This window comes from Lepidochelys kempii, chromosome 1 (genome assembly GCF_965140265.1).
Source record: "Lepidochelys kempii isolate rLepKem1 chromosome 1, rLepKem1.hap2, whole genome shotgun sequence".
NCBI lineage: Eukaryota > Metazoa > Chordata > Testudines > Cheloniidae > Lepidochelys > Lepidochelys kempii.
Window position 1 is genome coordinate 296,721,329 of NC_133256.1, and position 25,195 is coordinate 296,746,523.

The following is a 25,195-nucleotide window of genomic DNA, read 5'->3' on the forward strand; positions in this document are numbered from 1 at the left end:
TCGTTGTGTGGATGGGTGCAGGGTTGAATCGATCTAACACTGTTAAATTCGACCTAAACTCATAGTGTAGACCAGGGCTAAGACGTATTCTGTAACTGCAGTAGATTTATTAAAAGACCTTCTGCTGAGACTTATAACAGTTGAATACAAATATTTAAAGAACCATATAATATTTATTTGTATTAGTATAATTCCCTCAAACCAACAGAGATTGCGGTTCCATTGTGCTAAGCATTATACAAACAGAGTAGGAGAAATTCCCTGTCCCAAAGGGAATGTTCATAGTACCATACAATTGTTAAAATTTTATTGTAGGCATACTTTGCCCACTGGAAAACAAATACCTGTATTTTTGTATCATACTGTGATCTGTTTTGTATGCTAGGCATATTAATATGTAGTTATCACTTTAAATGCATGCAAGTTTCTCTTCTAAGCACAATGAATTCTTTTTTATTCTGCAAATAAGGCTTCCAATAAAGTATTTATCACTACATCAGTATATTCACTGAAGAGCTGTAAAAAGTAGCGTTGATACACATTTTAATGTAGCACACTATCTTGTATATGACCTTCGAAAATCAGTAGTATATTTTAATGGCACTTTATTGCAGGTTGTCATATGGATATAAAAATGAAGAAAAGTAATTTCAGGGGACTGAAAATACACTACACAGAAAATTTGTTTCCATAAAAATAAGATTCTTTGTTTCCTTTGAGCATTGTCAAAAAGAAAAAAAAAATCTTTTTATTTATGATACCATTTGGTTTATGAATATTCCACAAAAAGTATATAAAACAATGCTGATCTGATGGTTAAGATTAGCAAAATTATTCTGGTTTTGCAAATAATTTGTATCATATCTCTTATGAAAAAATATAACTGAATTAATTATTGTATTTTTACTTTATGTTCATGTTAAACACAATATATGCTTGACATTCATTCAATTTAATGAAATTGTTGTGTCTATTGGTACTATAGATTATCCGTCGTGCTGTTGATTCACTGTCACTCCATAAGAATTGTAATTTTTAAAGAAGTGCATTTAGACTGGGATAATTATAAATTTTTCAAGCCAAAGGTGAGATGCAGTAGGCATGTGATCCTCATGTGACCAACCCATGAATTGTTAGATCGTTAAAGCTTATTTTTAATTTGCTTGGGTGGGTTAGTATGTTGATTTTGTATTTTGTCTAAGCAATATTTGAGAGATGACTTTTTCATGTTGTATTCAGAACAAGCTGTGCAAAGTTTTTACTAGCCTTAGAGCATCAAGTAACTATATTTATGCAGTAACTTTTGTGTTTCACAATAATGATGGAAGGCATTTTCATAACACTCTAGCTTCTTTGAAAAAAAAGGAATATTGTTCTTGCACATGACCTTAATGTCACCTCTCATTTATTTCCCCTCTTTAGTATTCCTTTGGCGATGACCTGGTTAATTTCCTGTTACAGCCCCTAGAACTGGAACTGCAGAAGACAATGCATACATACTGTGGAAGAATATACAAAGTGTTCATAAAGCAGCTAACAAAAAGTATAAGAGATATTTATGATAGAAGATCAAAGCGAAGTTGATTCTTACTACAAACTCACAAAACTATTTAATTTAAACAAAGACAGAATATATAAAATGTATGAAGGATGTTCATGCAAGAAATATAATATTGTGTGTGCCCAGGTAAATGTTTACCAGTGTAGATAAAATGAAGAAACTTCATATTATGAAGAATACAAACACTTTCCTGCGAAGAAGATATTTTTAATCTTTTAATCACTGTTAATTTTCATTCCAGTTCTAGTGAATATGGGAGTTACTGGCTGTTCTAGTCGGTTTTTTATTCTGCATAATTCAGTTGTCTGTCATACTCAAATGGGTAAAACAGAAATGAAGATAGATCTATTGGTAGAATGTACCTCATACATTATCTATGATTCTGCTAAACTGTGAATGTAGCAATAATTGAGTCAGCACTAACCTCACTTTAAAAGTGTGAGAACAAAGTTGTTTACAAGGGCAGAAGTTATTCTGTTTTCAAAGAAATGTGATGTAACCATTGACAATCTGTATGTGCCTTTAGATGTGTTCATCTCCTATATGTTAAAATATTGTTTTGACAATCGTGTTTCATATTTTAGATGTAAACTGCACATTATAAACAAGAAAAGGAGTACTTGTGGCACCTTAGAGACTAACCAATTTATTTGAGCATAAGCTTTCGTGAGCTACAGCTCACTTCATCGGATGCATACTGTGGAAAGTGTAGAAGATCTTATATACACACAAAAAGCATGAAAAAATACCTCCTCCCACCCCACTCTCCTGCTGGTAATAGCTTATCTAAAGTGACCACTCTCCTTACAATGTGTATGATAATCAAGGTGGGCCATTTCCAGCACAAATTCAGGGTTTCTCACCCCCCCCCCCCACACACACACACAAACTCACTCTCCTGCTGGTAATAGCTTATCTAAAAGAAAAGGAGTACTTGTGGCACCTTAGAGACTAACCAATTTATTTGAGCATAAGCTTTCGTGAGCTACAGCTCACTTCATCGGATGCATACTGTGGAAACTGCAGAAGAAGGTTTTCTCACCCCCCCCACCAAAACCTGGATTTGTGCTGGAAATGGCCCACCTTGATTATCATACACATTGTAAGGAGAGTGATCACTTTAGATAAGCTATTACCAGCAGGAGAGTGGGGTGGGAGGAGGTATTTTTTCATGCTTTTTGTATGTATATAATAAGATCTTCTACACTTTCCACAGTATGCATCCGATGAAGTGAGCTGTAGCTCACAAAAGCTTATGCTCAAATAAATTGGTTAGTCTCTAAGGTGCCACAAGTACTCCTTTTCTTTTTGCGAATACAGACTAACACGGCTGTTACTCTGAAACCTGTCATTATAAACAAGATTTTCAAAGCAATTAATCACTAGTGTCAGAGGAACTAGTTTCCCATATGTAGTTACTGATACCTTGTTGTGATACAACCTCATAACAGATGTTCAGCCATCTTGCCAAAATACTCCAGCAGAATTTTTTACAAAGATACAATATGAAATTTTTTAAAAAATAGTTATCACTTTTAATGATACTTTTTTGCAACTTCACTGAGCTTTCTGGAAGCAAAAATATATAATGGAACGTTGCCTCTATTATATTTAATTACTAAGAATGATTACATGATACAGTAGAGAGCTGTGAGTGGGGCTCTTAATCGTTCACCAAAATGCATATAGGACATGTTTCCTATGAGAACTATTAATCATGAGGAAATATTACAACATTACCACTTCCCCTCCTAACCCCTCTCCCCAATAGATTTGCATATGTGCTTAATAACAAAGCTTAAAAATCTTGGACAGATCCTCAGATGAATGGTTCCATTGACTCCAATAGAGCTGTGCTGATTTACAAGAGTATTAGGTCCCTCTGTTTTTGTTCATAGTTTCTATTCTATTGTTTCCAGGATATAAATTATTTCCTTTTGAAAAACGAAACAAAATAAGAAAAAATCTATTGGTTCTAATAGTAATAAAATATTATATCTCAATGGCATGAAATGCTGTTTTAGGTAATACTTGAGCTGAATTTAGATCAGGAGTTCTCACACTGGGGGTCGGGACCCCTCAGGGGGTCGTGAGGTTATTTTGTGGGGGCGGGGTCGCGAGCTGTCATTCTCCACCCCAACTCTGCTTTGCCTCCAGCATTTATAATGGTGTTAAATTAAAAACACTTTTTAATATATTTATAAGGGGGGTCGCACTCAGAGGCTTTCTATGTGAAAGGGGTCACCAGTACAAAAGTTTGAGAGTCACCGATTTAGATAATAGTTCTAACTGGAATGAAGTAATTATATGGTGTTTTTTTCTGGGAGTTCCTTTGTAATCTGAGCCTAAAAGATCCTGTCACTTTCTAGTCATCCCCACCTTCCATGAGGCCCCATATAATGGCCATCTTTCTGTCTGAGGATGTCTGGGTCTTATGTCTGTCAGACCCAGCTGGATCTAAGGAGTTGCTTAACAGTACAAAAGCACACCCTCTATTGGGAGCAGTGCTTCTGTTGCACTCCCAGCCCCTGCTGGCTCAGGGAGTAAGAGACTGGATGGGAAGTAGAAGCCAGAATCTCTTGCATGTAGAGCAATGCACAACCACTAGTCTTATTAGACATATCTGGAGCTGTTTTTAATAGGGATAATACAGGAAACTGTTTATGGGTTTTGATTATAGTCATCATACATAAATTCAGATGCCAGAAGGTAGTCTGCCCCGACTTCACTCAGTGATTTTTTGTACATATCAAATAAAAAGTATTAGTGAGCCAGATAAATCCTGTTAATTCTACTCAGCCATCTATTGGAAGTCACCAGATAGTCACCACACCGTATAGTCTTATTTTTAGAATAATGTGGAAATCAAATAATTCTCTTAATGTTTGGGTATTTACTTATTTTGCACACCAAGACACCATAGAAAATTTACTTTACTTTTGAAACTAGTTCATACTTACTGTTTCCATACTTATGAAGTGAAAGATGTTTATTTCCTTAAAAACTTTCTAGATTTAAAATCTGACAGTGAATGCAATTGTAAAGTTGAGTGACTTGCAGCATGCAGTGCATTATTTTTTTACATAAACTTTGTTTTGCATCTGTTTTTGTCTTCAATTTTTTACTTCTATTAATAGTACTGTGTGATTATGTTTACAAACACTTTCCTTTGTAACACCCTGCTTTTGCACATCTATAACTTGTTGAAATATTCACTCTTGGGACTGTTTCATGCTTGATCTTTATACAGATGTTGGGTGGTTGTTTTTTGAAAATTTTGGTGAATCCTTTGAGCCATTTTTCAACAAAATGATGGAGTGCAAAAAGCAGTAACTTTTTCATTTAAAAAAAATCCACTTGTACTCTTTTTGAACAGAACTGAAACAAAAATGTCTGAATTTGAAAGTTAAAGCTTGTCATAGAATAGACAATCTACAGTGAGTTATGCTTTAATTAAACAGATTTTGCTTTAACATTTTTGAAAACTGCATTCTGTGCAATAGACTTTAACAGTGTATAAACTTAAGACAACCTCAGTGAACCTCTGGGCTTCTTGAAAAGTGTAAACTTTTCAAAAGTGGTTAAAAAGGAGCATGTGCTGCTGGTGAACCTTCCCACTATCTGATTAGCTTTTCAGCATAATTGTCTCCTAAATTGTTTGGGATTTTTTCAGTTTCAAGTTCTCTAGGGTCTACGAATCATAAAATTTTCTACTTGGAAAAACAAACTTAACTTTTAAAACACACATTCTGGGGACAATAAGGAGAAGAAAGGGTGGTCATGTGAGGGGAGGATCTTGCACTTCCTTAAGAATTTCTCAAACTGTGTGTTGGTAAGGTTATTTGCATAGAGGTATAGAAATATGTATTTAGCCTGAAACTTAGCTGACTTGTGTTTTCTAATTTTAGAAGTGTGCTATTTATTACTGACATTGACAGGTGCCATTTGGCTGTTTGCGTGTAATTATAAAACTAAAGGCTTCCCCTTTTTCCTATTTTTAAATTAAAAGAAACAAACCTACACTAATGGAAAGTTTTTCTTCAAGTGATTATCCCTATGTGTATTTCCCTCAAGATGTGCATGTGCTGTTGATTGGAGCTAGCAGTGTCCATTCCATCTGTGCGTGTGCCCTAAACCCCCTTGTGCTCTGTATCAAAAATATAAAGGGTGGAGTCAGATCAGTCGCCATTCCAGTTCCTCTCTACTGTCTTAAGCTTGAGACAGAGGACTACAGTGTCCATGCCCTTCTTACATCTTTTTTTAATAAGTGAAAATAGTTGTTAGATACAGTACTCATTTAGTATTAGTGTTTTGCTGTTTAGAAAATCGTTTTATTAGTATTTGTAGATTTTTATAGGCATTTGAAAGAATTTCTTCTCTATTCCTCCATCTTTGTTCCTTCATTTTTTTTTTCTTGAAGGGACTCTTCCGCGGTTCCATTTATTTATTTATTTATTTTTGATTGTCCCATTCAAAATCCCCTAATTTCAAATCAGCACCTTTTGAGATGGAGCTTTTCCCCAGAATGATGGATACTCTGTCTATTGTGCCTAAAGGAATCTCATATTTCAGCAAAGTTTGGAATATGTAAGTCTTTCTATATAGGACAAAAAAATCCAGGGAGGCATGTTTAAAATGTACCTCTTGGACATTTCCATGAGGCCAGCTTCTGATTCCAGTCCCTCTGACCCCTCTCCCCATGACCATGGTTAGCAGTGACTTAAAAAGACATCCTCCAGTTCCGCCTCAGTCAGTTTCAAGGTGCCTCCCAGCAAGAGTGCTTGTAGATATGTCAGGGAAGGCTGTTGGAGATAAGTCTGCACAATCAGGTGTAGAACTTAAAGGTAGATCACCTCAGAAATCTCACAAAAGTGCAGTCTTAACTCCCTGAGTCAACCCCATACTGAGAGAGATTCTGTGGCCCACTCTGGAGTGATGGAGTTTCTAGGGAGTGCGGTACAGTTTGTTCAGTACTGACCGTGAGAGGGCCCAAATCTATTCTGGGTGCCAAGTCTATGAATGTCTGGTTGCCTCTGGTATTTAAAGTATTGGTACTGGTAGCTGCTGCTTCCTCAGTACTGGCAACGTCTGCAGTGCTGAATGTTTCTTTGGTACCTAGTATTTCTGTCCTGAGTAGCTAGATACCAGGCACTTGGGTACTGAGTACTTCTGTTCTACCTATGACTATATCTCCTGGGTTTTTGGTTCTATTAATGTTGGTGCTGGTTACTTATATGATACCAAGAGACCTGCAGGTTTTCAAGGAGCCTGAGTTTCCCTTACTCTCAGGAGGTCTGCTTTTGACTTCGGTGCATGTATCCCTAGAGCCAATGGTACCATCCCATTCCCTGGCACAGTCCCATTCACAAAGGTTTCCTCCTATGCATGCCAACATCTTTTGAGGTAGATGTTTTGTACACTTAAGTGTTAAGTGGAGGACCCATAGGGTCACATGTCTCAAAGATCTAGTTTCTGCACAGGGTGAGTATCCTCTCCTTTTGGTTTTCTCTGCTTTTATGTCCTGAATTGCCCATCAGTACTGCTTCCGCCAGATCCAGACCTGTTATCCCTCTCAACCGCTACACTCTCTATCTAACTACGTGGCCTTTGGATGAATATCAGAAGTAGAAAGGGAATGTTCATCTGAAGTACAGAATGTATTAATCAATAACACAAGAGTCTCCACTAAAAGACTTACAAAATGAGAAGATTTATGGCCTGGTGCAAACAACATCACCTGATGCCTTTGGACTCTAAAATTCCTTTTGATTCTGAAGTATATACTCTCCCAAGAACTTGAATGTCTCAGTCAGTTCTCTTGTGGTACATTTTGTTGTATTTGTGATCACCATGCAGCTATAAAAGCATTCATGGTTTCTCTCCTTTCCTCCACCCCATCCTAACACTACCAGATATCTAAAGGGAATATTGTTGGTATTTCTACCCAGTAGGGAACTGACCCCTACCTATGCTTAAAACATAGTTTTGTCAGGCCTCGTGGGTCATCCTTTTCGAACAGTTGGTTACGTGTTAATTACGCAACTTAACTGTGAGAACTTCCTCCCTTCTCACAACATCTGCAAGGAGGGTGGGTGAATTAGGGGTTCTTGGGGCTGACCCCCTTTACATGATCATTTTTATCCAGATTAAGATGTCCCTTAAACCATTCCCCCCAATTCACATAGCTAAGCTGATTCACCAGCCTGGTAAATCCCCATCATTCCACATTCATTTGGCCACCGATTGGCAGCCATCTGCAGTGCCTGGGAACGCATAACATTGAACTGATGGGTCCTAGAGATCATTTGAACTGGGTACTCAATCTATTTTACCTCCCTATCCCCTCCATGACACCCTTCCCCATCCCTCTTCAGGGACCTTTCTCACAAGAGTTTACTACAACAGGAGATAGTTTGATGACTCCTAACTGGAGTAGGTGATCTAGTATCTCAACATCTAAGAGGTAAAGAGTTCTACTGTTATTTCCCAATATCCAAAAAGAAGGGAGGTTGGAGACACATACTAGACCTCAGCCCTCTCAACTTTGTCAAGGCTCAAAAATTCACAATGGAATGATCATTGATAAGGTGACCAGCGTTGGAACAGGGAGATTGGTTTTTGGCCCTCGACCTCCAGGATGCCTATTTTCATATCTCAATCCGACCTGTTCACAGACTATTTCTCAGATTCACTCTGTGACACAACCACTACCAATACAGAGTGCTCCCCCTTCAGGCATATTTTCCAAGGTTCTTTCCGTGTGGCCGCTCATTTACATTCTCAATGGATAATGATCTACATTTACCTGGACGATTGCCTCCTCAGAGATTGATCTCTGAAAAGCTCACAAAGTCACCGAAGCTACAATTCACATGTTTACAGAACTGGGTCTACAGATTAACACCCAGAAGTCAACCCTCACTCCAGTGCAACGCCTGGAATTCATAGGGGCCAACCTTGATTTTGTAACAGGCCAAAGCCATCTTACCTCATCACATGTTCCTATTGTAGTGAGGCAGCTGCCCCACTTCTGGAGAACAGGGGTTAAAAGCAGCCAAGCTAGGCAGATTGGGGAAGCAGCCACAGCTGGGGCCATACCAATCAGGGCCCAGCTGGCCCTGATAAAAGGGCTGTGGAGCCAGGAGCTGGGGAAGTCTCTTTCCAGCCCTGGAGGAAGAAGGATTAGCTGCCTGAGAGGAAGGTACCTGAACTGGAGCAGAGCTGGGGAATAGGGCAAGAAAGCTGGGGAGCTCCAGCCTGGTAAATCCCTGGGCTGCAGGCCTTGTTGAAGGCCTATAGAGGTACTGGGGTTACAGAGATACAGCCTGGGAATAGGCAGAGGCAGCTAGTCCTAACCCCTTGCCAATGATGAGTGGCCTTTACTGCAGTCTGCCCCAGTGAGCGGGGGCTAGCTGATGACTGGCAGTAGCCACTAAAGCAAGGTGGGTTTAGAGGGTGGGGTTTTTCTTGGGAGGGGAGACCCAGAGTAAGGGGGTACTGTTGAGGCAGAACCCTGAGGTAAAGAGCCCCGCGGTCCAAGAGGGACATGAGGCCAGTGGCAGGCGAGACCCCGACCTGCAGAGGGTGCTCTGTACGCTGGAAAAGAGCTAATTCCCAGACAACCAGCAGGAGGCGCTGTGCCGGTGAGTCTTCGCTTCGGTACACTATCCTTAGTCACACTCATAGACACTGTTCAAAACAGACCACAAATACCAGCCAGGCTCTGCTTCCAACACTTGGAGCATATGGCAGCGGGCACAATGGTAATGCCACGTGCCAGACTTCAAACGTGCAACAAAATGTGGTTCAGCTCAGTTTACAGACCAAACAAGGATGGGCTGGACAAATCACTGTCACCACCCACCAGGATCAGAAATTCCTTAGACTTGTGGAAGGACCCAGCCAACATTTGCAAAGGGGTTCCCTTCTCACAAACATCTGTCGTTTCTCCTCACCACCAACATATCACTCATAGAGTGGGGTGCACATCTAAACAGCCTCATAACACAAGGCAAATGGTCACCCGTGGAGATACCCTTTCACATCAATCTCCTCAAATTAAGAGCGGTCAGGAATGTCTGCGTCCATTTCCTCCCACTGATCACAGGATCACACACAAAGATCCTAACAGACAACATAGCGTGTATGTACTACATCAATCAGCAGGGAGGGCCAGATCGCCCTCCCTATGTGCAGAAATGATGAGACTATGGAACTGGTGTATCTCCCACAACATTACACTGTCCACGGCTTACCTCCCAGGCACACAAAACTCGATAGCGAACAGTCTCAGTCACAAATTCCCACATGACCATGAGTCTGAGATACACTCCACAGTGCTTCACAACCTATTCAGACAATGGGGGACAATGTCCCAGATCTCTTCACCACTCACCTAAACAAGAAATTTCTATGCTGCTGCTCCAGAGCAGGGATGGAACAACACTCCCTGGGTGATGCTCCTTGGGATGAGGACCTTCTCTATGCCTTTCCTCTGTTTCCTCTACTGTCGAAGATCCTGCTGAAAATGAAAAGGGATAGCGCTCACGACATTCTAATTGCTCCTACTTGGCCGAGACAGAACTGGTACCCTTACCTTGCACAGCTTGTGATATGTCCTCCGATCCCTCTCCTGGCCATCCCACACCACCTCTTCCAGAACAGAGCATGTGTCCTACATTGCAACTTGGGGATTCTCCTCAAGGCATGGCTCCTGCTTGGTTCTAACACCTAGAAAGCTCCTGTTCAGGGGTGGTACAAGACGTACTGCTACACAGTAGGAAGTCCTGAACACGATGTGCTTACCTGCAGAAATGGTCCAGGTTTCAGATTTGGTGCATGTCCCAGTGAATCTCCCCAGCATCTGCTACTCTTCTGCATATCCTAGACGATTCTTTGACCCTAAAACAGTTGGACTATCTGTAAGCTCTCTGAGGGTTCACCTAGCTAACAGCTATAACTGCTTTCCACCAACCTGCAGAAGGGTACTCAGTGCTGTCACACCCAACTACTGAAAGATTCCTCAAGGGTATAGTAAACCTTTTTCTCAATCTTGACTTCCTACCCCCACATGGAACCTAGACCTGGTACTGAAAGGACTGACTAGGCCCACCTTCGAACCCATGGCCACCTGTTCGCTGGTGCACCTATCAGTGAAAACAGCCTTCCTGATAGCGATTACCTCAGCCAGGAGAACAGGAGAGAGAGCGCCGTATCCCCCCTACAGTGTATTTTTTCCAGACTAGGTTATGCTCAGGCTGTATCCAAAATTCATCCCTTCCAATCTTCTACTCCAAGCATCACCAAGACAACAAGGAGGCTATATTACATACCCAGGATGTCAGGAGAGCCCTGGCCACGTACCTGGACAGGACAAAAGCCTTCAGGAAATCCCCTAGGCTTTTCCTCTCCATCATGGAAAGATCCAAGGGCTCCGCAATATCACCCCAAAGCCTTTCCAAGTGGGTCCCGAATTGGATCAGACAATGTTACCAAGTCCTCAGCATGACCCCTCCAGACTCAATTTGTACACATGCCACATAAGAACAATGAAAAAGCATTCAGATCCTGAATTTTAATAGAAGAATTTTAATAGAATTTTAATAGAAGTAAAAAGAATCGCCTCTGTAAAATCAGGATGGTAAGTACCTTACAGGGTAATTAGATTCAAAACATAGAGAATTCCTCTAGGCAGAACCTTAAGTTACAAAAAGACACAAAGACAGGAATATCCATTCCTTTCAGCACAGCTTATTTTTTCAGCCATTTAAAGAAATCATAATCTAACGCATATCTAGCTAGATTACTTACTAAGTTCTAAGACTCCATTCCTGTTCTGTCCCCATCAAAAGCATCACCCAGACAGACAGACCCTTTGTCCCCCCCCCCCCCCCAAGCTTTGAAAGTATCTTGTCTCCTCATTGGTCATTGTGGTCAGGTGCCAGCGAGGTTATCCTAGCTTCTTAACCCTTTACAGGTGAAAGGGTTTTTTCCTCTGGCCAGGTGTGATTTTAAAGGTGTTTACCCTTCCCTTTATATTTTACACCCCTCCAGACTCTATTCGTACACATGCCACAAGGTCCCTTCTTCTGTCGCCTTTGTCAAGAATGTTCCTATCTCAGAGATCTGTAGAGCGGGGACAGTCCACACTTTCACAGAATGCTGTGTGATCACCGGGGATTCCGCCTCCGATGCCATCTTCAGCTCCATGTTACTGTCATCTGTAACTGACCCAACTCTGAAGTCCCTGCCCTCCAGAAGGGTTACTGCTCGGGAGTCACCTATGATAGCGCACCCATAGGGAAACTACTTGAAGAAGAATTTACTCACCTTGTGTAGTAATGATGGCTCTTCAAGATGTGTCCCCCTCTGGATGCTCCACAACCCACCCTCCTGCCCTCTACTTCTGACTTCTTGTCTATGACTCTGTGGTAGAGAAGGAACTAAGGGGGGTTAGCCCACATGCTCTAGCTAGCCTCGTGGCACAGCATGAGGAGAGACAACACATGTGTAGGCCTAATGGACACTGCTACTGAAGTTCTTCGGTCAGCCGCACAGGGACCCAAGTGCACCTACAATAGAGCACCCATAGGGGGACACATCTTGAAAAACCATCATTACTGCACAAGGTAACTACTTCTTTGTGTCAAAGTTAATTCCATATTGATAACATGGGCTGTGAATGAGCTGCTGTTTCCATTTGAATGATGTATATTTAGAGCAGACTGTGCATAGCTTTAACTTTTTTATGAAGAGTACTAGTACTTCTAAGTTTGTTCCTTTTTGTAACCTCCATCACGGAGGTAGGTAAATAGGTTCCTTACCATGACAATATAGAAAGGAATGGGTCATTTTTACCTTTTAAAATGGTTTGAAATTAGGCCCATTTACTTGAAACACCACCTAAAATCAATGCCTACTGGTGCATGCACACATGCCAAGATTGAGCGTACATCAGAAATTGCAGCCCAGCTATCCCATTTCCTGCCATTCTTTATGAGGAGTTGGAGAATTGCCTGTATTTTCTCCTCTCTTTTAGAAACTTTCCTTTGCTTGTTATTTTTTAATCATGGTGGTAAAATGTTTTTTTTTTCTATATTTTAGTGGCAGTTATATCCATTCTGCATCTCTGATGCAGTTGTGCCATTCCAGTAAGTCAAGGTAGAGCAAACTCACCCAGTGATTGCAGTTTTGTCCTTCCTAGAGCTGTTTTCATAGCGTTTGTTCTAGTTGCAATTAATTAAATGCAGTCTTGTATTAAGTATGGCTCTGGTTTTGGTAATGTCTGGAACAATCCAGTTGGCTTATTCACAAGTGTTTGATGAGGGAGAGTTCCTGGAGAAGGTGTTTTGTGTGGGTTTTAACTCTCTAGCTTTCCTTCAGTGGGAAGGACTTTCTCATCCCAAGTTTGTCAGTTTATTCTGTGCTGAGGGCTGTGAAGGATTCACCTTTCTCGTCAAAGAAATCTAATCAGTATGTCTGATGCAAGGGCCCCTTCAAATCCAGTGAATTGTTGAATTAGTGAGTTTCAAAGAGCAGAAATGTTGAACAGCAGTTAGGGATTACAGGGAATTGTCTGCTATGTTGTTTATGTAGCAAACAAGTGGTAGGCACTTTGCAGATATGTAGGAAGATAGATCTCTGTTCTAAAACCTCACTTTCTAAGTAGACAACTGACAGTCAGCGGGTGGATATGGCAGTATAAATAGGATAAAATGCAACAAAAGATTTTATTTTTTCTGATTTTATTTATTTTGAATTTTCATCACCTTTCCTCTATCAGCCCTTTCTGCATGGAGCACTCCTCTCTTACTGTTTTTGACGATCACTGCCAACTCCAGTCATCGTCCCTTCCTGTCATGACTCCTGTGCTATTATAATAGTCACCTTGATCGATCCTTCAGCCCTCATATAGATTGCGCCAATCACAACACATCTTCCATTCTTCTTTTAGCCTGGCCTCTCTATGACAGACAGTTGTTTGCTCCTCTGTCTTCGTCAGTGCCCATGTTTTGATGCTATACGACATTGCCGGCCATACCGTTGAATTGAAGAAGTTGGTGCATGTTGCCTTGTTGATTTTTCCTTGGAGGACGTCCTTGATAGAACTGAATGCGGGCCAACCAGCTTTCTGTCCTCTCAAGAGTTTTCCAGCATTTTCTGTAGTTTGATAGTGTTTTCGGCAATCAACACAATATCGTCTGCAAATCTGAGGTGGTTTAACTGCTTTCTGTTGACACTGATTCCACCCTTCCACTTCATCCGTCTCATTACCATTTTGAGGAAGGCTGTGAGGAGTTTTGGTGAAACAGTGTCTCCTTGTTTCATTCCTTCACACATAATAGTCACAAAATTAAGAAAACCAATATGTTATATTTGGACCCAGGAGAGAAGGAGATAGAGACAGCTATCTGCTGTGGAGACTCTATTCTTCTTGTAGCAGCGAAACTGAAACCAACATGAAAGTGGGTCTTTTCACTGGAGGGGAGTTGCTCAAACATTTAAAGGGACAGCACATCACATTCCTCCACCCTACTTTAAAAAAAATTTCATATACATACATTATTGTTTACGTAGGTAATATAGTGTTTGTTTCCTAACTAAAAGTTGCAGCTGGACTATTACAGACTCCCACATTGCAAAGGATTATTCTGCCCTAGAATAGCAACTCACTTAACTAAGCAGTTTATAATTTCAGGTGCACCACTGGTTTTCACACTCGAGATAATGTGGTAATGGTGGTGCAGCAGTGTCTTGGACAAAAGGAACAATCAAGGGAAAGGAATCACCTGGATCTGGTATCAATGATTTTTCTACCAACTCCTTAAAATTAAGAGTTGTAATGGAAGGAGGTTCGATTGGAGGAACAGAAAGTCCTACTGGAATATCCCAACTCCAGCACTTGTTCAGGCTGCAACTAGTCCATATGGAGCTTCCACAAAATACCGTTGGATAGTTGTACCATGAACGAAACAGGTCCTGTGCATTTTACAGTTTCACCAGGTATCCATTTCAGTCCACACTAGCTCTCCTATTTGAACAGAATGATGACAAGTCTCACGTTGTTAATCAACTTGCATAGGTTTGGATTTGGCTATAAGTCAGGCAATATCAGGACATAGCAGGTCCCAACAAATACGCAAAGATTGTGTCAAGAAAAGAGTTGTAGGTGACTCTTGGGTAGTAGCATGTGATGTTTTCCTGTAGACAAGCAAGAAATTGTCCAATTTCTGCTGATGGCTCAAAATACACTTGTTAGCCCTGAAAGCATGCCTAACTGTACAAAGTGTTCCACTAATCCTTTTGTAGCAGGATGGTATGGAGAAGAAAATATGTGCTGAATTCCATTTGAAGCTAGGAACCTCTGAAATTCTTCTGAACAGAATTGAGGTCCACTGTCACTCACCAACTGTAATGGCTAACTGGCTAAATAAGATATGAAGATGTGCAATGGTCTTGATAGCTGTAGTAGATGTCATTCTGAAAACTTCTGGTCATTTTGAATATACGTCATCTACGACCAAAACCACACAACCTTCTAATGTTCCAGCAAATTCCACATAAATATTTGTCCAAGGAGTCTGAGGCAATGACCAAGCATGTAGATGAGCTGGGCCAGGATCATTCTGAATTTGCTTACACATTGCTGCAGTAATTGCAGCGTACATTGTAATGCTGGATATAAGTTTGAGAAAATAGGTCACATAGCAGTCCGTATGCCTCCGGACTCATGACTGTCAGTAAGACTGAAGCTCTTTGTCCATCTGGAATGGTGTTGTAAGCTACAAATTGCTCAAAACATCTGCTTTGTCTCTGCAACAGCTAGGCAGTAATAGCAGAAAACTCCTCCTGTGTTCTGACCGTATTTGCCAACCTCCCCTTCTCTAGCTGGCTTGTTTCAGCTGTACCTGAAGCAAAATGTAGCATCAGTCTGCCACCCCGTTTCTAGGTGAACTTTTTTCCTGTGGTGGTTTTTTTTTTTTTTAAATAGTATCTGTTTTCTTTTTCTTGTTCAGGCAGTGGGAGCACTGGACACTCATTGGATATAAGATCTTCATTGCTGATATCTTACACATGAACCCAGCAGTGAAGTATAGATACATAGGTAGCTAACAACACAGCTGTCTGCTGTACAGACTTTATTGTTTTTGTGGCAGCAAAACTGAAGCCATCACAATAATGAGGCTTTTCACTGGGGAATAGGGCATGCTCAAACACTGAAAGGGATAGAACATCACCCGATAAATGTCTGCATTTGTTTTGATTCACCAGCTGGCTGGCCCTGCACAGCAGGCTCTTCTCCTTTTGCATCCCCTGCTGACAGCTGCTGCAGTCCTGCAGTGGTCTGCTGCTGCTTGCAATTCTGCCCTCTGGCTGGGTCATACATACTCCTACACTTTCATCATTGGGCTTGTAGGGGAACCCAGGCCATTGGGTTCTGGTCCAGAAACTCTTTAATAACCAGTTGAGGTCTGGCTACACAGAACCATTACTGACTCCCTGGACCACTTCTACCTTGCCCTGTCTTGGGCCTTTTCTGCAGTCTCTTCCTGGGTTCACAGTATATCAGCTCTTCCCTTTCTAAGCCTCTTCCACCGGCTTACCACAGGGTTCTGAACACTTTCTACCACCTAGATGATTCTGCTGAAGGAGAATTCTATATTCCCCTAGAAGGTCAGGCCCTGACTCAGCAGGAGTCTTTCCTCTCCCTGCAGACCCTTCCACAAGCACAGAGAATCTGGGTGGCCTCACTTCTTGCAGGCCTACCTTCCTTCAGGGAGGCTCTGTCTGCCAGTAGCCCATCTCAGCTCCCTGTGTGTGCCGTAGAGTAAGGTCTCCAGGAAGTGTACAGGTGCCACGGTTCCTGAACACACTCTTCAGTCTTTGGTTTTCTATGTGACACTTCCTGCTTGGGAAGAAAGAAAGAAGTCCAGGACTGGGCAGATGCAGCTGCACAGCAGTAGGAAGTTTTTTTTTACCGCATTTCCATACATAGTTCTGTTCATAGCAAAGGGTTATCTTGACACTACTCTGCTTATCAATAAGATACTACCTGGTATCAGCAGTAGAAGGCACAGCATGCTGGAAAAAACAGTGAGAGGTCACGTTGTAATGGCTGCTACAGAGCCTGTTTAACTGCACGTGGCTCCTCCACCAGCCCCGAGAATCAGGGGAAATACTGAACATGCCTAGAAATGGTTCATACAGCAATTTGAGCTGTATATGAAAGTCAGAAGGGCAAATAAACTCGAGGATGAGCAAAAGATTGCTCTGCTCTTACCAGTGGTAGGCACAGAAGCCCTAGATAGACAGTATGCATTTCGTACAGATGGTGGTGGGGAAAGTGAATAAAGTAATGTAAAAATAATGAAAAGGTTTGAGGATAATTATGTATCCAGAAAAAAAAAAGGTTATGAGAGATGTTCAGGATGAGAACACAGAATGAAGGGGAAACAATAGAGGTGTTTGTCACATACTTAAAACTAAAAAGTCAGTCCTGTCGTTATGGAATATTAAAAGACTCATTAAGGACCAGATTATTCTGGGATGTAACAATAAGAAAATATGTGAATGGTTACTAAAGGAGATGGATCTGACACTAGAGGGCAATACGTATACACTAAGCAGCAGAGCGCATGCGCGCACAGCCAAGAGAGAGGCACAGAGCATATGACTTGTCGGTACCATAGCTTAAATCAGCAAGAGAAAAGTTCATCAAAATTAAATTAGCCAGGGATAGAAAATGGAAAGCAGGAAACAATGCCAGTGATGTGGCAACTAGCATGAGTATAGAAGATGACCAGCTTTCATAAAAACACGAAGAAACTTTAATAGGACCAACTATTATGCTAAAATGTGCAAAGAGCAGGACAATGCATGTATTGAGTGCAAAAATCAATTCCTCAATGGCAAAGAAAATCCTGTTCTTAAGCAGAATAATGGAGGAGGCTGAAAACTCAAAAGATTGGCTAATTAAAATATACACAAATGACACAGACACTGAGGCACCAGTAAATGTAATAACAAAGTGAAGCAGAGAAATGTAAGGAGTACGTAAAAGTGGATGAGTCAAAAATGTCTGTGAAAGGCTATAATGAAGGAACAATTCTAGTATTGGGAGAGTGCACACTGACATTTAAATACAAAGAGAAAATGATAAAACAAGAGTTTGTGGTCGTACATGCAGTTAAGCAACCAGTTTTGGGCTTACACATGTGAGAAGTGCTTGGTTTCATTACAAGGATGTATGCCACAGAGAGACAGAAAGACAACATAGAACCAAATATGAAAGTATTAATAGCATCATATGAAGATATATTCACAGGGGATGGGTGCCTCCCAGTAATACAGAAAATGCAAGACCTATGGTACCTGTTACATGAAAAGCTCCATAAGTCTAAGGAAAGAGGATAGAAGATGAGCTGCAAAACATAACTGCAAACAGTGTCATTTGGCGAATGGAAGAACTGAGAGGTTGGGTTCACTTCCTAGTAATTGCAGAGAAAAAAGGAGGGGGGACTACAGCTGAGCATGGACCCTGAAGAGTAGAACAAACAAACATAAGAGAACACTTGTCCACGAGAAGTGAACTATTTCAGATATCAGGACCCAAATTCTTCAGCAAATTAGATAGCAGCAGTATTTTAGCAGATCCTCTTGGACACAGAGCTCCCTAAATTTTACTTTCAATACACCAGTTGGCAGATACTTCTTCCTAAGATTGCTGTTTGGAATATGTTCAGCTTCAGAAGTATTTCACGACTGCTAGACCCTCTATCCTATGGCTTATGGTATGGTGAAAGTGTACACTGATGTAATTTGGGGCAGCAAATCACCGCCAGAGCCCCGTGGCTCCCGGCCGCTGCCACAGCTACTGCTACCATGGCACTCCGGCCGTGATTTAAAGGGCCTGGGGCTCCCAGCCACTGCTGCTGGAGCCGCGGGCCCTTTAAATCACTATTTAAAGGGCCCGGGGATTTAAAGGGCCCGCCTCTTCTGGTTGCGACCCCATCCCCTTCTCAGGACCCTGGCCCTGTGTAGCGGGAAGTCCTTTATGTTACTTTCACCCGTGCTCTACTGGCCTTGTTTCTGGTGTGGGAGAGGGAGCATGGGCTCCTGCTGCAGGGCAAAAAGGCTGAGGAAATGACTCCTTCCCTGCCAAAAAAGATCATATCCTTGTCGCTTCTCTTATACTTACTTCAGTAGAAGTCTTTGACTTCGAGTCATAGACACTGGAGATGTAGCTTCCTCATCTTGGGTCTGAAAATAAATGGGATCTCAGTCCTCCCAACCTTGATGCTGATATAGATCTTGAATCTGGCTCATGCTTTGACTGCTGCGCTTAGTTCTGATGATTTTAATCTGCTCGTGTCATCTCTTAGACACTGGAACCCACAGATGTACTGTTTTAAAGTGCACTTTTTACAAATGAACCTTATGGTATTTTCTGCCACGTTTCTAATCTCCCTAATGTACCTTGTACTATTCCCTCTCCCTGTTGGCATTTGCAGTATTTTTTCAATTTAGCATTATCTGCAGCTTCCCCACTCTGCGGTTAACTCCCTCTGCTAGAAGATATTTAATAAGTCCTTGACGGTAGGAGAAATTCATTGCCACACATCTTTACTCCAGTGCCAGCTGAACGGGCAAAGTATGAGTCCAATAAGTCAGAGCTTCATAAGTGGAGCAACTGAGGTACACACACAACTCTCTGAAAAAAATACTAGTCTGGCTCCCAGGTTTAGTGCTATTCAAGAAATTTTTATAATTTTTCCATATTTAAGTCCACTGCTGGACCCTATATACTGCATTGGCAACCTTCTGTAAAATATTGACTGCCTCACAATTGTTTTGTAATGTTGGTAGATCGATATACAATAGTTGCTCATCTTTAAAGTCTGAATAAATTTGCAGAATTAATAATGGTTGAGTTGTTTACCTCACAAAGTAAAGAGAAATCTCATTTTAAAAAAAGTTTGAAAATCTTTCTTGAAACTGCTTAATGGAGCTACATAAAAACAACTTGTCCTCTAAGACTATAATACCATTTAAGATTCACAGTACTCTGATGCCTATGATGTCTTAAGCCTATGTGGGCCTATAACATTTTCAAGGTTCTCGAAGACATATTTAATATCAGAAGAGTGTTTTTGGGGGGGTTTTGAGCAATTTGCAAAGTCTCACGTATCTTCAGTTTTACTGACAGTTTATATACCACTGCATTAGCTTCATTGAGAATTACTATCAAAAACTATTTGGACATGCATCCTCCAGAATAAAACTTGGAGAACTTGTACATGTCTTTCCCCCTGTTTTTTAAGTAGATTGTATATTTATTGGTCCAGATCATCTCTAAAGGAGAGTCTGTGAAAGAAGATATCTGTGAGGATTTGCTTACAAAGACACCTTCCCCCACCCCCAAACATTGTCCTTTCAGGGTATGGTCAAGGTTTTCCCTTCTGTGGAAAAGGCAGAAGAACATGTCACCACCTCTGGCAGATACCCTGGGATGGACAGGAAGCCCCCTACCTGGAGGCTCTCTAGGGGTGTGCCCCCAGCAATGTCCCCCATTTCCCTGGAAAATTGCCTTCAGTCAGCTGAAATACCAGGGTCTACATCTAGATACATGGGCTACATAGAATATGCAAAATTAGTTCTCTCATGAGTAGAGCTGGAATGATAGGTCATTTCCTCAAGCCCCTTATCTATCACAGATCCTAGATCATGTGCATAAACCTCCATGAGGACCACAGGGACAGGGGTGGATAGATGCTGAATTGGTGCCTGCGCCCCCATTCTATGCAGAAAGGACAAAATTCCTGTGCAGAGGGCTTTCTCTATTTGCTGAGTGCATAAACTAATAGACAACCCCTATGACCATTCCAACTTTACAGTTTATACGTACAGGAAATCAAGGACCAGCCTGTAAGGATAAACTATGTTTTTATTCCTTGAAAGGTTTTGGATCAGTTTAAATGCCAGGAAAAGAAACAGGGAAGGGAATCAGATACCAAATAAGTGAGTAATCAAGCAATCACACAGCAGTAAACACTAAATGCCCACAAACTAAGTACAATTAACCCCAAAGTTTCCCCACTGGCCTTATCTGGGACTAGACATTGATGGGAGCGGCTAGTGTCTTCACCAGGAAGCCAACAGCCCACACTTTTGGCTGGAGTGGGTCCTTGGTGGCCCCAAGCCCTGGTGGTCCCCTGGGTCCTGGTGGAGGGTAGTTGCATGTGCACATCTGGCAACCAGTCCTCATAGGTGCAGTGGAGGTTCAGTCTTCATTGTGGGAGCTAGGAGTTTCAGGTCAGTCTCAAGGCTGCTACCTAAGAGAAACAAAGTGATGCCTTCCCTTTGGCCACAAGGATCAACTCTAGGGTCTATTCTTCTCTTGCTACTGTAACTAAACTTCTGCAGCCAGATCTCTGCCGCAGAACTTGGTCCCAAGCATGTGGAGACTCGCTGGTGACTAAATTGGTCACCTGTAACTCTTCATCCCAATATGTGGTTTGTCTGAGCTCTTTTCACATGTCAAGACAATCCCAATAGATTGACTGGCTTGTCAGTTGGTCTTCTGGTCTAGCTCCTACCAGTTCTTTGCATCTCTCAAGCACAGGTGTGGCAGGCAGTCTCTGTTTCAATTCTTGTCTCTGTTCAGTTGCCTCTCTGAAGACCCACATTGGCAAGGGGGCTACATTTACAGGAACCTAGGCAGCTGCTGAGAGTGATTGTCCACATGGATTCCACTCTTAGAGCACATGTCTAGAGACTGTGTTTGTTAGGGCTAGGCCTGAGCCCATGCTGACAGACAAGAGTCAGTAAGTGTCTGGCTTGTCTCAAACTCTGCAGCTGAAGGATATCCAACAACCTGGCATAGAACCTTTTGTCACGTTGGTACTGATGGCTAAATTTGTGCCTGCAGTACCAACAAAACCTGTGGCCCACCCTTCCTCTGGCACTGATGTCCTCGGTAGCTGTCACCTTGGTAACTTGATCATTGGTACATGGTGCATCAGAAGCCCCTATTGGCGCCTAGAACATATATGGTACTAAGTGGGCCCACTACTGGAGTCACCTTTGCTGGATAGGTTGAAAGTGGTGCTGACTTGACCGCTGGGCACTGATACCTTGATACTGCAGACCAGAGGTATCAACAGCACTGATTCCTTCCCCTGTTCAAGTAGAGGGGATGTTAGATCATTCTAAGACACCTGAAAGGGTAGCTCCACCCTTTGGAGGAGCTTTACTCTGTTTCAAACCTCCCATCCCCATTTGGTGCACAGTCGGGACTCAGCTCCTGCCCTCCCCCACCTCCCCAGCTCTCCCTCATCTCATGGGGACTCCAGGGACTATTCTCTATGTAGGAAAAAAGGTGTGGATTTCATAGAGAACAGGTCCCCAGGTATCCTCCTTTGTGTCCACCAGTCCAGTACTCATATGCCTATCAATCAGACTTGGGCACTAGCAAGACAGGAGGAGGAGAGAGAGAGAGCAAAAATCAAGCAGATGAGGGAGAACAATTCTCAGCTGCAATTTTCTCATCCTCCACATATGAGGCAGAATGAACCACTCAACATCTTCTCCAGTCAGTGGTTTTAAGGTATTCCAAAATTTTGTTAAACATGCAGCACATGTTCCCAACATACCATTTGAAGTGGGCGGGGGTAGAGAAATCACAAATTGCTGGTCACTCTGCACCCTTCCATGCCAGGAAGGCTAGTCCTACTTAGGCTACACTAGAACTTTTGTCAGCAAAACTTTTGTTGGTCAGGGGTGTGAAAAAAACACCCCTGACCATCATAAGTTTCACAGACAAAAGCGCTGAGGTGGACAGTGCTATGTTAGCGGGAGATGTTCTCCTGCCAACATAGCTACCGCTGCTCATTGGAGGTGGTTTAATTATGCCAGCGGGAGAGCTCTCTCCCACCGGCATAGCGCGGCTAAGCAGGAGATTTTACAGGGGTGCTGCTGTAAGATCCGTAGTGTAGACATAACCTTAGAAACAAATGGATGTTGGAGCCTGCAAAAGACCTGTGGCAGACTCCAGCATCGATTCTAGCCACATAGCCAGGCATAGAGATAGAAGGTACCAAGTCCTTTGCAAGGGATTTGGGTGAGAATACATGTACTCAATCCTGGAATATCTTGTCGCAGCAGCTGTCCAGGGGAAATCAAAACAGCAATGACCTCCCAAATCAGCATGTAGTGGAAAGAATCAAAAAGCTGGACCTATTTGTACATAAAATCCACTTGTCCAGATGCAAGTAGCTAATTACCAAGGACTTCTTGCAAAATATATTACCCAGGGACAAGCTCTCTCTATTTATGGATAGGCTTGCTCCTGAAGACAGGGAAGAATTCCAAATCCGTAATAAATGAGGAGCAGCTGCACTTCCCTACAAGCAGCATAGATGTTTCCCACCTCAGAGAACTGGTGGAGAATTGCTGCTAAACTGTTCCCCTCTCCCCATGTATTATGTTAGAAGAAAGTTAATGAACTCCCCCAAAAAACACTTCTGCTTATTCTTAAAGGACCCCTTTCAGTTAGTTTTGTATTAATAAAATCACTAAACCAGCTGAGATGAACAATTTATTAGGATGGCCTAATACATTTTTCACTACCCTCATATTCTATTAGGTCAATTTGTCTCACGCTCTTCCTTTGGATCATTTAACATGATATCCTCATTCACATAATTATAGACTGGGTACAGTAGATTCATTTTTTTCTTTTATGTTCTTTTCTTATGAATCTTAATGTTCTGCCAGTCATTCGTATACACATTTTACCAGAGCAATTAACATTAAATCAGTTTATAATATTCATATGAATTGTTTTAAAATATAAAATGTGGATGTAGACATTTTTCCTAAATTAAAAAGCAATGTGGTTGAATTCACAAGTATTTAGGGCATATTTTAAGCTTTCGAGAAATTGGAAGATATTTTATCAGTTTTTACTCCTAATTTAGGAGTGTAGGAAATTAATTTTTAATTAAGGTGGATGTTTTAGCCTTGTAATACTAACCTACTGTGTCTCATTGAACAGCTGATACCTAGAGAGACTCTGATTGCCTGTGGTTGATATTGAGATACTTCAGAATTACTGTGTAGAGTAGATACTGGTCCTCTGCCTGCATATTTCTTTTGCGTTTTTAAAATATGCTCCGTCTGCATTTTTTTGACTTTTCATTCCAAGGTTAACATTATAATGGGAGAGCTATGATTACAGATCTGAAAATGAAGAAGTAGAAATAGCTGTATTCTTATTGCTTACAGAGTTTGAGATGTGTTATATATATTTCTAGACATTTTAATGTCAAAGAAGTGATTCTTTTTACTAGACTAAAAAAATTAACAAGGCCATAAAGTTGTGATAATTTGCAACACATCCCGATGGTGTGATAATTTTGGCCTCTGCGGTAGTGTATTATTGAGAGTCTATTTTCTCCCTTACAATAACTACCATTGGCCCCCTTCTGTACCTGTTTCCTTCCTTCCACCCACTTCCCTCATGCGTGCTCTTCCTGGCCTGTTCATGACTACTTCCTTTTTCCACTACCCCTCAGCTATAATATTCTGCTATCCCTGTCACCATCCCTTCCATCAAGCATTGTGTAACCCTGTGTATTCTCCCCCATTAGTTATGCGACTACTCCCATGTGCTGTCTTCTCCATCTGATCGTGCTAGTTGGTAGACACACTAGATAAATCCCCTTGGCTCCTTCTGCTGCCACTTTCAGGACCAGATCTGTGGTGGCATTAGGGCAACTTTGTGCCACTTTGGTCCATAGCAACCCTAAAGCTGAGGCAATCAGTCACAAGAGGCTCCACCCTGCATAGATGTATCCTCAGGTAGCACTGAGCTGCCATAGAGACTTCTATGCCACTTCCTATCTGCTGTTAGTGCTAGGAGCATGGCCTTTCCTAGACCCAGGTGATCCCTATCTGGAAGTTTCAGCTGGCCCAGAGTTGTCCCAAAGCTGTACTGGGTGCTCCTTGGTTGAAGCTCTGGCAATGAGACCCATTGTTTTCTCCCCAGGCAGGAGCCTGAGCTTTATTTTCTTTTTAAATCCGCTAATGCAAGTTTGAAATAAAAACAATCACAATATTTGATTCTTTTTGCTTCCCCTAGTCTCCAAATGGAGAACAGATAAATCTGGGTGGGTAAATCTGGTTTTAGTTGCTAGAGGCATGCTTCAGAGAGGTTGCTGGAACAGTAACAGTTTAACAGTGATCTCCTGAGCCATTCTGCTTGCTTAAGGCAGACATGGGCTTGGAGCTCATTGGCTCAGCAGAGATCCTTACAACTGATCCGAAAAGCATCATGGACCAAGGGTAACTCCATTAACCAAGCTCTCTAGTGTGCAATGGAGTGCTTGGTTGCCATTCTAACTGGCTTCACAGGAGTGCGGGGGCTTATGGGAGGAAGCAACCTGCACCCTCTTCCTCTTCCCCTTACCTCTCTGCACCTATATAAGAGAAGTCAAAATTTTAGGCCTATCTATAAACACTATATTTTTAAATGGATTGTAGAACACAAAGGAAGTTCTGGGTGTATAAAAATAACTCTTCCTGAAAGCATCACAAGAGAGCTGCTGTGCGGCATACAGCTCTCAGGAGAAGGTG

The 25,195-nt window shown here is 41.8% G+C and overlaps 1 protein-coding gene across 3 annotated transcripts in view; it reads left to right on the forward strand.

Moving 5' to 3' along the window:
* GXYLT1 (glucoside xylosyltransferase 1) overlaps positions 1-2,260 on the forward strand; it is a 72,695-nt gene extending 70,435 nt beyond the window's left edge. For all 3 annotated transcript variants that reach the window (XM_073328037.1, XM_073328035.1, XM_073328036.1), the window contains one exon: positions 1,423-2,260. In XM_073328037.1, coding sequence (XP_073184138.1) covers positions 1,423-1,584 — 162 coding nt within the window. In that variant the 3' untranslated portion in view covers positions 1,585-2,260. The remainder of the gene's footprint in view (positions 1-1,422) is intronic.
* The last annotated feature ends 22,935 nt before the right edge of the window (positions 2,261-25,195 follow it).